We start from the raw sequence: 14,881 nt of genomic DNA on the forward strand, positions 1-14,881 counted from the left end.
GTTCTGCAGCCACTGGGTCTTCGTGGAGGTGGCATGGGGCCATCGCTGCCCTGAGGCGAAAAGCCAGGCCCGGGACAGAAGAGTTGATGCACCTTGGCCCAAGCGTGAGGTGACCAGGCAGAGCCAAGTGGTGCCAGCCCCAAACTGGGAATCAGGTGGAAAAGCCGTCCTGGGGAATGACAGAGCCCAGGGGTTTGCTGGGCCTGCTTGGGGCACAGGTGCTGAAGACGGACAGGCCACAGCACCGGGGTGACACATCAGCCTTCAGTTCCTGGGCAGGGGGAGAAGGGCGCGGAGCAGGGCCCCAGGGAAGGATCCAAGGTGGGAGGGCCTGGAGGGCTGAGGAGTGAGTAGGCAGTGCAGGTGACCTGCCCAGGAGGGCCCTGAACCAAAGTTGGGGTCAGTGCTGGGGACACAGGGGAGGGCAGTGGGTTTTGGTTTTGATGCGGGAGCAGCCGGACTTGTTGAGCAGCTGCTGTGTGAGCCACCTAGTGATGGGTGTGACCAGGAGGGGCGAAGAGCTCCTGAGCCTCCTCAGCCCCCGGGAACCCACCTTACATGGTGGACTAAAATGGAGTATTTGAAGGTGTTATTTGTTCCAGCAGTCGTATTGGATTTATTTTTTAAGTTAGTTTTGTTCTTTTCTAGCACGTTCTTTCACACGCAGGTGTGGATGTGCATATGTGTAGTCAGCACTTGGGGTCTGAGTCTCACATGTTATCTACACTAAGTCCGGCTGTCCACACACACGCACTCACATGTGCTCATACACAGTCACGAGTTCCACCTCCCAGCTCTGCTTCTTGTGTCCCAGCCTGAGGATGGGCTCTTGGGCATGAAGGACTTTGAGCATCTTGGTCCCTGAGCTCTTTCACAGATTGCAAAAGGCATCCTTCTGGAGGCTATCCAGGAGTCACAACACCCGGTCTGCAGGGAGCTGTTTATGCCTTGTCTCCCCTCTTGTTTGTAGCCTCCTGTCACATACTTGAGTCCCTGAGCAGTGCATACCATACACTAATGATTTGAGTGTGGTTTTCATCTCTGCCACTAGATTATAAACCCCTTGTAACAACCCCTGCCCCAAAGTCGGTGAGACAAGTGTTTCTCAGGCACCTGGGCCTTGCACACAACTCGGCTTGTCCCTGGAGCATCTTCTTGCCTTGTGCAGGAGCCTGCTCTGCAGGGACCAGAATCAGGGTGGATCTGCATGGTGCAGTGACTCAGGGCTGAGGGCCTCTAGGGCGTGTCCCAGGCCAGACCCTGGGATGAGGCAGGAGCTGTGTCCAGGAAGGGGACGATGGTGGCCCTTGGCCAGGCATTGTCTGGGTCCCCACAGCCGGAAGCTGCCTCCCTGCCCCCAGCAGCAGTGGCGGGTGGGCAGGAAGCTGAGGCCTGGCCTCACCGGGACCAAGGGGAACAGGCGTCCCGCTTCTCTGCTGTGCAAAAGGAAAACCCAGCAGTTGGCAGGAAACCCCCAAATGGCAGAGGAACTCATTTCTCATGTCTTGGCTGGTTGTTTTTCAAAGGCAGTTCCAGAGGCTTCTCCCATGAGTCACCCTTTCATTTTAAAAAATCAGGAATCTGCTGAGCATGGTGGCTTACGCCTGTAATCCCAGCTACTCGGGAGGCTGAGGCAGGAGAATCACTTTCTGAACCCGAGAGGCAGAGGTTGTGGTGAGCCAAGATCACGCCATTGCACTCCAGCCTGGGCAACAAGAGCGAAACTCTGTCTCAAAAAAAAAAATCAGGAATCCATCCCGGTCGATTCCTCAGACCATCAGTAGATGCCTGGGGTGCGCAGCCCCCATAAGACCTGCCGCCAGCCTGTGCCATTGGAAGGTCCTCGCCTTCCAGTGAAAGCCGGAAGTGTCAGCCCAGTGCAGACTTACCTTGTCACCCCAGGCATGCCCCCGGCCCCCACTCTCAGGGACAGGCACACAGGGGTGAATGTGTGTCATCCAGCTTCCAGGGCCCCCACTGGGTGGGAAGGCAGATTCCAGGGGTCAAAATGCATGCTAGAGGCCATAGGGCCACTGAGGGAGTGACCCCTTCTGCCCAGAAGAGCCAGGGATGGCTCAGAATTTTAGACACTTCTCCCCACAGCCCTCCTCAGCCACAGCTGGCTTCAGTGTCCCTACCTCCAAATGTCTTCCCCTGATCTGCCCCATGGCTGTCTTTTGCCCTGCCTACCTGCTGAAAGACGCTAACCCAAGGTTAACATTTCCTCCCGTCGGTTTGCTTTCAGCTTGCTGCGACCTCCCTTTCTACCCACTACACCTCCTCGACTGCTCAGCTCTGTTCTGTGACATTGAAAGCAGTGACCCAGTCTCACTTCTTAAAACGTTTCCTTCGTGGCACCCAGAAGGCCACCCTTGGGGTCATCCCCACTTTGCTAGCCATGCTCTGGCCCTGTTGGACTCAGCCCCCTATCCTCATTCATTCTGAAGCTCCATCTCCTGCCTAGACCATGTTCTTGCAGGCCCTCAGGCCTCTTGACCGCTGTGGAAACAGAGCCCATTGCCCATCCCCTGCCTGATCCTGTTCCATCCCCATCAGGGTAATTAACTGCACCACGAGCCTCCTAGTTGCTCAGAACAGAAACTTCAACACTGTCCCTGCCCCTCCATCTATACTGCCCGACTCTGTCCGCTCCTGTTTGTCTCCACGGCCCTGCCCAGCCCAGGTCTTAGACTCTCTCCTCTAGACAGTCATCCCCTCCCTGCCAGCCCACCCTCCACACCAGGGTCAGAGAGGCATAAAAGCCTCATCTGATCATGCCATGTCCCTCTTCAAACAGACCAAAGGCGGCCAGGCGCGGTGGCTCATGCCATTATCCTAGGACTTTGGGAGGCTGAGATGGGAGGATCACTTGAGGGCAGGAGTTCAAGACCAGCCTGGACAACATAGCGAAACCCCACCTGTACAAAATTTTACAAATTAGCTGGACATGGTGATGTCTGTAGCCCTAACTACTCTGGAGTCTGAGGTGAGAGGATCTCTTGAGCCCAGGGGTTTGAGGCTGCAGCGAGCCATGATTGCACAACTGCACTCCAGCCTGGGAGACAGAGCAAGACCCTGTCTCTAAAAATAAATAAATAAAACCCAGACCAATGGCAGTGCTTCCATGTTAGCATAAAGCTTGGCCTGCCCTGTTCCCACAGCCCCTCACCCTGACAGCCCCTCACCCCGGCAGCCCCTATGGCCCCGTCCGCTCAGGGACCTCATGGACCATGCACAGCCACTTCCTCTGCTGACAGCCCCTCACCCTGACAGCCCCTATGGCCCCGTCTGTTCAGGGACGTCATGGACCACGCACAGCCACTTGCTCTGCTGAGTGTGCCCGTTTGTCCCACAGCCCAGGATCAGTTTCCTGGAGCTGCTGTACAGATGACCACAGACCCAGCAGCTTAAACAACAGAAGTGTGCCTCGTGGTGCTGGAGGCTGTTGTCTGAGATCAGGATGTTGACAGAACTGGCTCCTTCTGGTGGTTTGTGGGCAACCCTTGGCATTACCTGGCTTGTAGGCTCATCCCCCAGGTCTCTGCCTCATGTTCCCATGGCATTCTCCCTGTATGTGTGTCTGTGTCCAAATTCCTCCCTCAACTCAGAGCGTCTCGTTCTGTCGCCCAGGCTGGAGTGCAGTGGCACAATCTTGGCTCACTGCAACCTCCACCTCCTGGGTTCCAGTGATTCTTCTGCCTCAGCCTCCTGAGTAGCTGGAACTACAGGCACGCGCCACCACACCCAGCTAATTTTTGTATTTTTAGTAGAGATGAGGTTTTACCATATTGGCCAGGCTGGTCTCGAACTCCTGACCTCATGATCTACCCACCTTGGTCTCCCAAAGTACTGGGATTACAGACGAGAGCCACTGCACCCAGCCCAAATTGCCCTTTTTTATAGAGACATCAGTCATTGGAGTAGGGGCCCAGCCTGCTGCAGCATGACCTCAACTAATTCCATCTGTAATGACCCTGTTTCCAAATTAGCTCCATTCTGAGGTACTGGGGGTTAGGGCCTCTGTATGAATTTGGTGGGGGACATAGTTCAACCCAGAACACTCCCTACCCTCCAGGGTCCCCAACTGGCATGGGTGATTCCTCTGCCCTCCTGTGGCCAGGAGCTGTCATCAGCATGGATGTCAGGCAGTTTGCTTGACCATCAACAGCCCCCTCCCCGCCAGCCCCAGGCCCAAGTTTGGTCCAGCTCCCCACCAGATGGTTGCGCATCTGCCTCTGCTGTCGTGTGACCTTCCTGTCCCAGCTCCCCAAGGACGGGGGCTGCCCTGCTGGCCGTCCTGACCCCTCAGCATGTGGGCTGACAGTTGGGGAAGGGGTGCTAGGTGTAGTCTCCTGCTGGGTGCTGCCCCTCACTTCCCCCTCCTCATCCCTAGGAAGGCCCCGCCACCACTTGCCGCTGCTCTGACTCATGAAGCAGTTTCACAGCTTCTACAGACAGACCTTTCCGAATTCAGGAAGTTGCCCAGGGAGGAGGAAGAGGAGGAGGAGGAGGATGACGACGAGGAGGAAAAGGCCCCTGTGACCTGTGAGTTCTCTTTCTTCTGAGGCGGCCCCAGGGCTGCTTAGCAGGCAACAGACAAAGGGTGAGGACATTGTGGGGAGCCCATTGATTGGGGTCCCTAAGGGTGCTGGGGCCCTTGCTCACAACAGCAGCAGAATCAAGGAGCAGAGAAGGCTTGGGGCCCCAGCGAGGTGGAGGGTGGTGGTCACAGCCCTCCATAGGACACGTGGTTCCCAGTCAACCCACGAGGCAGGGGTGGGTGGTGCAGACACCCTCCTGTGTCTTGTCTAACTGAAGTTCCAGAACAGCCCAGGAAATTAAAGATGCTTGTCCCATTTCACAGAGGATCTCACAGGCGATCTCTGGTCACGCAGCCAGGTTCAAGTGCTCTCAGTGTTGTAACTCGGTTAACATGCGCCCAGGCAGGCGAAGTCAGGGTCAGCCAGGTGGCATGCCAGCAGGTCTCGGGGGACAGCAGCATGGTCCCCTCAACACTCAGGCCCCCTGCCTCAGCTGCCCCAAGTCAGGATTCTGTTGGATGGAGAAGCTCTACGGTGTCCGTGAGCCCCATGGTTAGATGCTGGTGGAAACTTGTCTGTCAGCCTGCTCCTGGGACAGCCATAAGCACGGTGTGGCCAGGGGAACCCAGAAATGGAGAGGGCTGCAGAGCCATTTCACAGAGGATCTAATCATTAAAAAGCAGGGCTTTTATTTCATGTAACTTTCTTTCATTCTAGTAATTTCTTTTTATTATATTTCGCCAAAGTGTTGGTTGATGTTGGACCAGAAATACAGGGAGTGAGAATCGCAGGCTGCAGCAGGGGTGCCACAAGGGGGTAGCAACGCCCCACCCAGCTGAAAACTTGTCCCTGGACAGGCCAGCAGGCAGCAGAGTCGCAGTGGATTTTCCCTTCCTTGCCATTTCCTGTCTGCCATTTCCTTTCCATTCCTTTGCCATTTCCTTTCCTTTCCCTGTTGTTCTAAATTCTGCATTACTAGTGCATGCCTGCATCCAGGGAAAAGCAAGGAACAAGGTGGGAGGCGAGAGAGAATGCGAATACCCGAGGCGGCCAGCATCAGTCGGTGCCGGCGCTCTCCTCCTCGCTGTCGTCGCCTGCCTCCGCCCTGGCTCCCTGCCCGCATTCCCTGGGAGCGCAGCCTTGCCTTAGCCTGGGAGACAGCTGTCCACAGTGACAGGCAGCCATTGTTCTCGGCCGAGCCAGCGGGCCTCCGGCCGGTGGCAGCTGCTCCTCCTCAGCTTTGCGGCCCCACCAAGGGGGCACCGCCCCCGCCCCCGCCCCGCCCCGCCCCGCCCCGCCCCGCCCCGCCTGACCGGCCTCTGTCTGTCCACGCGGGAGACAGCGCCACCTGCCGGTGAGAAGGAGTGTTGCCGCGCCGGCACCAGCCCAGTCCTACGCCCGGGGCTCCTACAGGCCTGGGAAGGAGGGAGTGCGCAGCCAGAAGGAAGTCTCGCCTGCCGCTGCTTCCCAGTCAGAGCGCCTCGCATGCAGGCCTGCCTAGCGGCCTTGATCATGCGCTCCCTGTCACGGAAGTAGAATGTAGTCAGGTTTTTGGACTCCAAGCCATTCTAACAAAATTGCGTCAGAGTGGGGATTGTATTATAAGAAAGAGCGGGAGCTCTTTCTTTCTCTCAGTTCCCCATGTCCTTGGCGTGTAGCCTGTGACACTCAGCTTCTGCCCTGTTTTCTATTACTTGGCTTGGAACTCCTGCCTTCGGCTGACTGGCCCTGACTCACCGTGCTTGCCACATGCACCTGGGCTGGCAGGAGTTCCAGGAGAGTTTGTGCATTGAAGTAATATGAGTCCCTGAAGCCAGAGCCCCCCTGGTCTCCTTTGGGCCTGTTACTGGTTGATCTTTTCTTAGGAAGTCAGGCTTAGGTAGGATTTGGGTATTTTTCCTTTTCAAATGAATATTGTAGCTTGTATTATTTGTTGCTACATAACAAATTGCCCAAAATGTAGTGGCTTAAAACAGCAGACATTTATTCTCCCAGTTTCTGTGGGTCTGGAATCTGGGAGCAGCTTAGCTGGTTCTGGTCCAGGGTCTCTCACTGGGTCGTGGTCACACGGATGCCGGCTGGGCTGGAGGGCCTGCTTCCAAGGTGGTTCCAACACACGGCCATTGGCAGGAGGCCTTGGTCCCGTCCCAGGTAGACTCACCATGACGCTGCTTGAGCGTCCTCACAGCTCAGATTGAGTGATGAGAGGGAGGGAGGAAGAGAGAACACGCAAGGCGGGAGGTGCAGGGCCTCTTTGTTTCATAGCAGCTGAAGCACACGCAGTCACTGCCACTCTCTTCGTCAGAAACAGCCAAGTCCTACACTCAGCAGTGAGAAGTGAGCTCCACCTCGTGAAAGGAGAAGTCAAAGAATCTGTGGACGTGCTTTAAAGCCACTGCCATACGAGATTAACACTTGTAATGAAAAATTGGGGAAGTGTTAAGAAAGTATACTTCAGGAAAAAGTTGTCCATGGAACTACCACCTGCAGACCCACTCTGACTCCTTGATTGTGTGCTGTTCCTGCCTTTTTTTTCTGGCCCTGGTGGTTTTCATGGACTTGTGGTTAAACTGCATATGTAATTTTCCTCCTTTTTTCACTTAGTATCATGACATAAGCATTTTACATGCTTTTAAACTTTATAAAAATCCATTTTTTAGTTTTCTGTTTTAAGAGACCAGGTCTCCCTCTGTCATCCAGACTGGGATGCAGTGGTGTAATCAGGGATCGCTGTAACCTCGACCTCCTGGGCTCAAGGGATCCTCCTGCCCCAGCCTCCAGAATAGCTGGGATTACATATACCACCGCACGCATGCAGCTAATTTATTTATTTATTTATTATTTTATTTTATTTTATTTGGTTTGGTGGTGTTTGTTTGAGACAGAGTCTCGCTCTGTTGTCCAGGCTGGAGTGTAGTGGCGCAATCTTGGCTCACTGCAACCTCTGCCTCCTGGGTTCAAGTGATTCTCCTACTTCAGCCTCCCAAGTAGCTGGGACCACAGGCACATGCCAACACACCCAGCTAATTTTTGTATTTTTAGTAGAGACGGGGCTTCTCTTTGTTGATCAGGCTGGTCTCGAATTCCGGACCTCAAGTGATCTGCCTGCCTTGACCTCCCAAAGTGCTGGGACTACAGGCATGAGCCACTGCGCCCCGCCTGTTTGTTTTTAAGAGACAAGGTCTCTTTATGTTATCCAGGCTGGTCTTGCACTCCTGACCTCAAGCAGTCCTCCCACCTCAGCCTCTCAAAGTGCGGGGGTTACAGGCATGAGCCACTATGCCTGGGCTAGTTTTTCTTAATTAAACTTTTTGTTTTGAGATAATCATAGCTGCACATGGAGTTGTAAGAAATAATACAAAGAGATTCCATGTACACTTTACCCAGTTTCCCCCAGTGGTAACATTTTGCAAAACTGTAATAAAATATCACCACCAGAATCCTAACATGGTCAAAATACAGAGCAGTTCCATCACCAGGATCCCTCCTGTCACACTTTTAAAGCCATCCTTATGCCTCCACCCCCACAGACCCCATCCCTAACCACTGACAACTACTAATCTTCTTGGCTTCTACTATTTTATTTCAAGAACACATATAAATGGAAGCATATGATGTGTAACTTTGGGGGACTGGTTTAATTCTCTGGAGATTAGCCCAGGTTGTTTGATGCGTCAGGAGTTCATTCTTTGCCATTGTTGAGTGGTATTCGAAGGTATAGGTCGACCACGGTTTGTTTAACCATTTCCACACTGAAGGACATCTAGGCCGACTCCAGATTTTGGCTGTTCCAGATAAAGCTGCTATGAACATTTGTGTTCAAGCTTTTATGTGAACAGTCTTCATTGTTCTAGGATAAGTCCGCAGGAGTGCCACAGTGGGGTCATATGGATATTTCATTATGAAAACCATATTTAATAGCAGCTTAATTCTTCATCAAGAGACTCGCTCATTATTATTATTATTATTTTTTTTAAACGGAGTCTTGCTCTGTTGCCCAGGCTGGAGTGCAATGACATGATCTCGGCTTACTACAACCTCTGCCACCCAGGTTCAAGCGATTCTCCTACCTCAGCCTCCTGAGTAGCTGAGATTATAGGCGACCGCCACCATGCCCGGCTAATTTGTGTATTTTTAGTATAGATGGGGTTTCACCATGTTGGCTAGGCTGGTCTCGAACTCCTGACCTCAGGTGATCTGCCCGCCTCAGCCTCCCAAAGTGCTGGGATTGCAGGTGTGAGCCACCACGCCCGGCTGAGACTAGATATATAGTATTTCTAATTAATGGGCAATTATAAGTGATTCTGTACTTTGCCTTTAAATTATTTTTGTGTTTCTGATAATTTCGTTTTTTTTTTTTTTTTTTTTTGAGATGGAGTCTCGCTTTGTCGCCCAGGCTGGAGTGCAGTGGCGCAATCTCGGCTCACCACAAGCTCCACCTCCGGGGTTCACGCCATTCTCCTGCCTCAGCCTCTCGAGTAGCTGGGACTACAGGTGCCCGCCACCACGCCCGGCTAATTTTTTGTATTTTTAGTAGAGACAGGGTTTCACCGTGTTAGCCAGGATGGTCTCGATCTCCTGACCTCGTGATCCACCCGCCTGCCTCGGCTTCCCAAAGTGCAGGGATTACAGGCATGAGCCACCGTACCCGGCCTCTGATGATTTCTTTAGGGTGGGTTCCCATGAGTAGAGTTGCTCCATGGTGGGATGGGAGACTTCAAGGGACAATCTACCGAACTAGACGTTTCTAATTCTGATAACAGGCTGCCGTGTGCACATTATTGAGTTGATGTGCTCACCATGCCCTGGGAGGTGATGGGGGCTGTGAGGGCCCAGGTGGGAGCTGTCAGGGAGCCAGCAAGGCCTCAGCTGGTTTGGTTGGCACTTCCCTGACAATCCCTCCATTGTGCCCATCAGTGCTGGATGCCCAAAGCCTGGCACGGAGTTTCTTTAACCGGCTCTGGGAGGTTGCCGGCCGGTGGCAGAAGCAGGTCCCATTGGCTGCCCGGGCCTCACAGCGGCAGTGGCTGGTCTCCATCCACGCCATCCGGAACACTCGCCGCAAGATGGAGGACCGGCATGTGTCCCTCCCTTCCTTCAACCAGCTCTTCGGCTTGTCTGTGAGTGCTCCTGTCCAGACCCTGGGGAGAGCTTCGGAGGACTGGGACAAGGGTGGGGGCTCCCCAGGTACCGAGAAGAGCTGTCCACCAAGGCCGAGACAGGAGAGATACCTGTCAGCCCCTGAGCTTGCCCAGCAAGAGACTAAGAAGGGCAACAGTGTGAGTCTGTTATGAGGGAGGCTTGGGTGCCATGTTCCCCTGACTCCAGCACCAGGAGTCACCTGGGGCAGCCCTTCATTTTATGCTTGTAGCAACTCAGAACAGATGGTGAAACCGAGGCTCCCGCGAGCTGTCCTTTTCCAAACCTCCCAGCTCATACACACATAAGCTGGGCAAAGGCCATACTGATTCTCCCAGACTCTACCCCATCAGTGCCTGGTGCCACACCCCCCTGGGAGCAGCCTGGGTCCTGCGGGTCTGTGACTCCCACCGCATTCCCACCAGGACCCTGTGGACCGTGCCTACTTTGCTGTGTTTGATGGTCACGGAGGCGTGGATGCTGCGAGGTACGCTGCTGTCCACGTGCACACCAACGCTGCCCGCCAGCCAGAGCTGCCCACAGACCCTGCAGGAGCCCTCAGAGAAGCCTTCCGGCGTACTGACCAGATGTTTCTCAGGAAAGCCAAGCGAGAGGTGAGGACTGGCAGCTGGGCCTCGGGTGCAGTTTGGAGGCCAGTGAGAGTCCTGGCCTCTGCAGCGGGCAAAACGCCAAAGGGGCTAGTGGTGCCAGAAGGTCCTCACTAAACACTGCCGGTGGTCCTGCCGTTTCTTCTTACAGTATGAGGCTAAAGGGGCTTGGTTCTCACTTGAGCGGAAGCAGCACAAAGCCTGCCCCAATCCAGCATGCTGGGCCTCCAGGCCACATAGACCTGCCTGGTGTAGAGGGTCTGCTGGCCTCAGGGAAGACAGCCTGTGGTCAAGTGTTCCTGGGATTTTGTTTTAATGAGATATGGCAAGGTGACAGACACAGACTGGTACCTTAGCAAAGAGTTTACTACTCACAGTTCCCGAGAGGAGGGGCCACGCCTCATAGGGCCGTGCATGGGAAGCACTGAGGTAGTCGGGACGCAGAGGGAAGAGAGGGAAGCTGGGTCGGAGCCTTCTCTGCATCCTCCCCAGGTGTTGGCTGTCTCAAGGAATCAGCTGGCCCAGGAAGGGGCAGCCCCTCCAGGACCAGCAAGGCCCCAAGATGTCAAAGCATCGTAAAAGGGGGAATATGTAAAACGTGTTTAATCTACTGCCTGCCTCCCCTTTCTCCTCTAGGCAGGGTCTCAGCAGACTACCGATGTCCTCTGGGAACACTCCTTCCTCGGGAGTTACAGCCACGTGTAGGGATGAGGCATTTGTTTCTGAAAGAAGAAAGAACAGGCCGGGCGCGGTGGCTCAAGCCTGGGGAGGCCTAGACGCTGATCATGAGGCCAGGAGAGACCACCTTGGCTAACACAGTGAAACCCCGCTCTACTAAAAAAATACAAAAAAATTAGCCGGGCGAGGTGTATGTATTTCCTGCAGTCCCAGCCACTCGGGAGGCTGAGGAGGAGAATGATGCGAACTCCGGGAGGCGGAGCTTGCAGTGAGCTGAGATCCCACTCACTGCACTCCTGCCCTGGCGAGCAGCCAGACATCCCCAAAAAAAAAAAAAAAAAAAAAAAGAAGAAAGAACACAACATCAGTCTCCTCGTGAACTTACACACTCTGAACCTCACCAGCAGAATTTCACTAGGTCCTCCTTGTAGCCCTGTGAGGTGAATACTAACATTGTACCCATTGTAGACATCGGGAAACTGAGGCTCAGATTGCCCTAATGAGAAGACACCAGGGGAAAGGTGCACTTTTGTCACACGCGCTGAGCACAGACCTTCGTGGAAATTAGCAGAGCCGGGCTTTGCATCTCAATAGAAACCCGTGCAGTCTCTGCAGCTGCAAGGACCCCACTGAAAAGCAGTCAGGCCTCCACTCCTGGCCCCTCACCTCACTCCACCCCCCAGGAAGTGACAAAGGCCTCTGAGCTCAAGGCTGCCTCTCAGAGTAGAAAAGGGATTCTCTGAAGCAGGTATAACCGCTTTATTGAGGCTGAGCACAGTGGCTCATGCCTGTAATCCCAGCACTTTGGGAGGCAGAGGCTGGTGGATCACTTCAGGTTAGGAGTTTGAGACCAGCCTGACCAATGTGGTGAAACCTCATCTCTACTAAAAATACAAAAATCGGGTGTTGGCTCACACCTGTAATACCAGAACTTTGGGAAACTGAGGTCGGTGGATCACTTGAGATCAGGAGTTTGAGACCAGCCTGGCGAAAATGGTGAAACTCTGCCGCTACTAAAGATAATTTTAAAAATTAGCCAGGTGTGGTGGCACGTGCCAGTAGTCCCAGCTACTCGGGAGGCTGAGGCATGAGAATCACTTGAGCCCAGGAGATGGAGGTTGCAGTGAGCCAAGACTGTGCCACTGCACTCCAGCCTAGGCGACAGAGCGAGACTTTGTCTCTAAATAAATAAATAGCCGGGCACAGTGACTCACGCCTGTAATCCTAGCACTTTGGGAGGCCAAGGCAGGCAGATTGCCTGAACTCAGGAGTTCAAGACCAGCCCGGCAAATGTGCAAAACCCCATCTCTACTAAAAACACAAAAAATTAGCCAGGCGTCGGTGTGTATGCCTGTAATCTCAGCTAGTCGGGAGGCTGAGGCAGGAGATTCACTTGAACCTGGGAGGCGAAAGTTGCAGTGAGCCGAGATTGCGCCATTGCACTCCAGCCTGGTTGACAGAGTGAGACTCTGTCTCAGAAAAATAAATAAACATCTTTATTGAGATACAATTTAAGTGGTGCATATTTAAAGTCCACAATTTGGCAAGTTTTGGCTTATACACATGTACACCTGTGGATTCCTCACCACAGTAACGGGCGTATTTATCACCCCCGGAAGCTTCATCCTGCCCCGTGTCATCCTCTGCCCTTCCCTGTGCACTCCCCAGACAGCCCCTCATCTCCTTTCTGACACTGCAGACAGTTTGCATTTTCCAGAGGTGGATGTGAATGGGGAGCTGCAGGATGCGCTCTCCTGTCCCTCAGTGTGAAGTTCAGTACGAGCCATTGCGTGGCTCAGCGGTTCTGCCCATTTCTGGCTAAGGTTCAGCCTGTACCGCATGTGCCTGCAGTGCAGACCCGTCCCCACCTCCTGTCAACTCTCATGGGCCCTTTCTCCCTGCAGCGGCTGCAGAGCGGCACCACAGGTGTGTGTGCGCTCATTGCAGGAGTGACCCTGCACGTCGCCTGGCTCGGGGACTCCCAGGTCATTTTGGTACAGCAGGGACAGGTGGTGAAGCTGATGGAGCCACACAGACCAGAACGGCAGGTAAGGGGATCCCTCTGCCCAGGCCCAGGATATTCCCAGCCACCATCATGCTGGACCCACAGGGGAACCCCAGCCTGGGAACCTCAGGAAGTACTAATCCTGGCACCTTTCAAGAGGGAGGGTTCCCCACCTGACTTGAGTCCCAAGGGGTCCCACGTGAGCCCTTCCTGAGAGCTCTGTGGGTCACAGCTATATGGAGCCCAGAGCTCCAGGGGAGAGCAGAGCCCTCTGCACTGACAGGCATCCCAGTGCAGTCAGCGCAGCCCAGTGCAGACCAGAACCTGTCCAACACACGGACAAGGAGGCCACAGGCTGTGGATGAGGGGGCCTCGGGGAAGTGACGCTGCCCCGGGACTGGAGGGAACCTGGCTTGGGGCTGTACTGAGTAGAGGCTACCCTGGCACTCAGGTCATTACCTGGACATGAAGATGACAGTCCCACTCAGACCTCTTCTCACAAGACTGTCTCGTCCATGTGTCTCCTGAGGTCAGATTGCGAGCATTTAGATACCATGGAATGACTGTTTATCCCTCAAACCCCACTTTTCCCACATGCTGCTCTCCACTAGTTATGTTGAATTAACCATGCACATGGTGGATAATTCTACATCAGCACATAGGAGCACTCATCCTTTCTTGGGGCTGTGGACATTGCATGCATCATGCAGTCCCTTGTGGGTGAGCATGAAGATCTTTTCAGTCTTTTGGTGTTGAAAACAATGCATCTGTACCCACTTTGTGCAGCATTAATTGCTCAAGAGTCAAGTGTATCTGTATCTGTAGGACACATCCCCAGAAGTGGGATGGCTGGGTTGGAACTGATGCATGTACAGTCTGGGTAGATTTGTCAAGCTGCCCACCTCAGGCCATGCCAGCCTGGGCTGGCACTACATGCCCAAGAAGGTCCATTTCCCCACAGTCCCACCAGCCTGCAGGATTCTTCCTGTCAGGTAAGAAGGCTGTCTTGGGGCAATTGTTAAGTTTGCTTTTCTGTTACAGAGTGAGTTTGAGCATCTTTTCAAAAGCTGAAGATCATTTACACAGCCTTTCCTGCAAACACTGTTTTTTCCTTTGCCTGTTTTTCTTACCAGTTTATAGGTTCCTTGTATATGTTAAGGAGGTTGGTTCGTTATCTGTGATTTGCAGATATTTTTCCATGCATCTTTTCTCTTTTATTTTTGTGTGTGGGCTTTTGCTACATGGAAGTTTTGTTTTTCTGTAGTTGAGTTGAGTAGTCTTTGTTTTTGTGGCTTCTGGGTTTGGAAAGCACGGCAGAGATCACCAGGACTCGATGATTGTAACAGTCGGGGCAGCCGCGTTCCTTGGCCTTTCACCGCGGCTTATGGTCTGGGCTGGGCCCCTGTACGTCCTCTCCCCATTGTACGGAGGAGAAAACTGAGGCTCAGTCACTTGCCCAGAGCACACTGCCAAAGTCACAGATAGTCTCTGCCACTCCTCTGCCTCCGCCGTCGGGGAATTTGGCACCTGCTGCCTAGTGGGCTCTCCTTCCCAGGACGTGCAGTCAGATAAAATGTGGCCAAGTCAGGATTCGTGCTGGGCCCACTCGCACCTGCTGCTTGCACACCTGCAGGCTCAGCATTCAGCACCCCCTTAAAGCCCAGTGGGGACTTTGTTCAAACACTGCCTGAGCCCTGCAGTATGGCGCCATGGCAGAGCATGGACAGACGGCCTTTCCTGGTCCCAGCTCCACCACTTCCAAGTCCATCACACGGGGGTCCCTGGAGGTTTGGGCTAAGGATTGTGTGGGCTAGTGCATGTGGAGTGCAGAGATCAGAGCCTGCACAAGAGAAGCACACGCAAGGGTCTGTGTTCTTGGCTGCAGCCTACTTGGGCCAAGGAGTTCAGAT

The 14,881-nt window shown here is 53.8% G+C and overlaps 1 protein-coding gene across 1 annotated transcript in view; it reads left to right on the forward strand.

Moving 5' to 3' along the window:
* PPM1F (protein phosphatase, Mg2+/Mn2+ dependent 1F) overlaps positions 1-14,881 on the forward strand; it is a 32,841-nt gene that overhangs the window by 8,852 nt on the left and 9,108 nt on the right. The window contains exons 3-6 of the mRNA XM_003905277.5: positions 4,394-4,545; positions 9,459-9,661; positions 10,106-10,294; positions 12,871-13,014. Of these exons, the coding sequence (XP_003905326.1) occupies positions 4,394-4,545; positions 9,459-9,661; positions 10,106-10,294; positions 12,871-13,014 (688 nt within the window). The remainder of the gene's footprint in view (positions 1-4,393; positions 4,546-9,458; positions 9,662-10,105; positions 10,295-12,870; positions 13,015-14,881) is intronic.

Source organism: Papio anubis, chromosome 16, assembly GCF_008728515.1.
Source record: "Papio anubis isolate 15944 chromosome 16, Panubis1.0, whole genome shotgun sequence".
Lineage (NCBI taxonomy): Eukaryota > Metazoa > Chordata > Mammalia > Primates > Cercopithecidae > Papio > Papio anubis.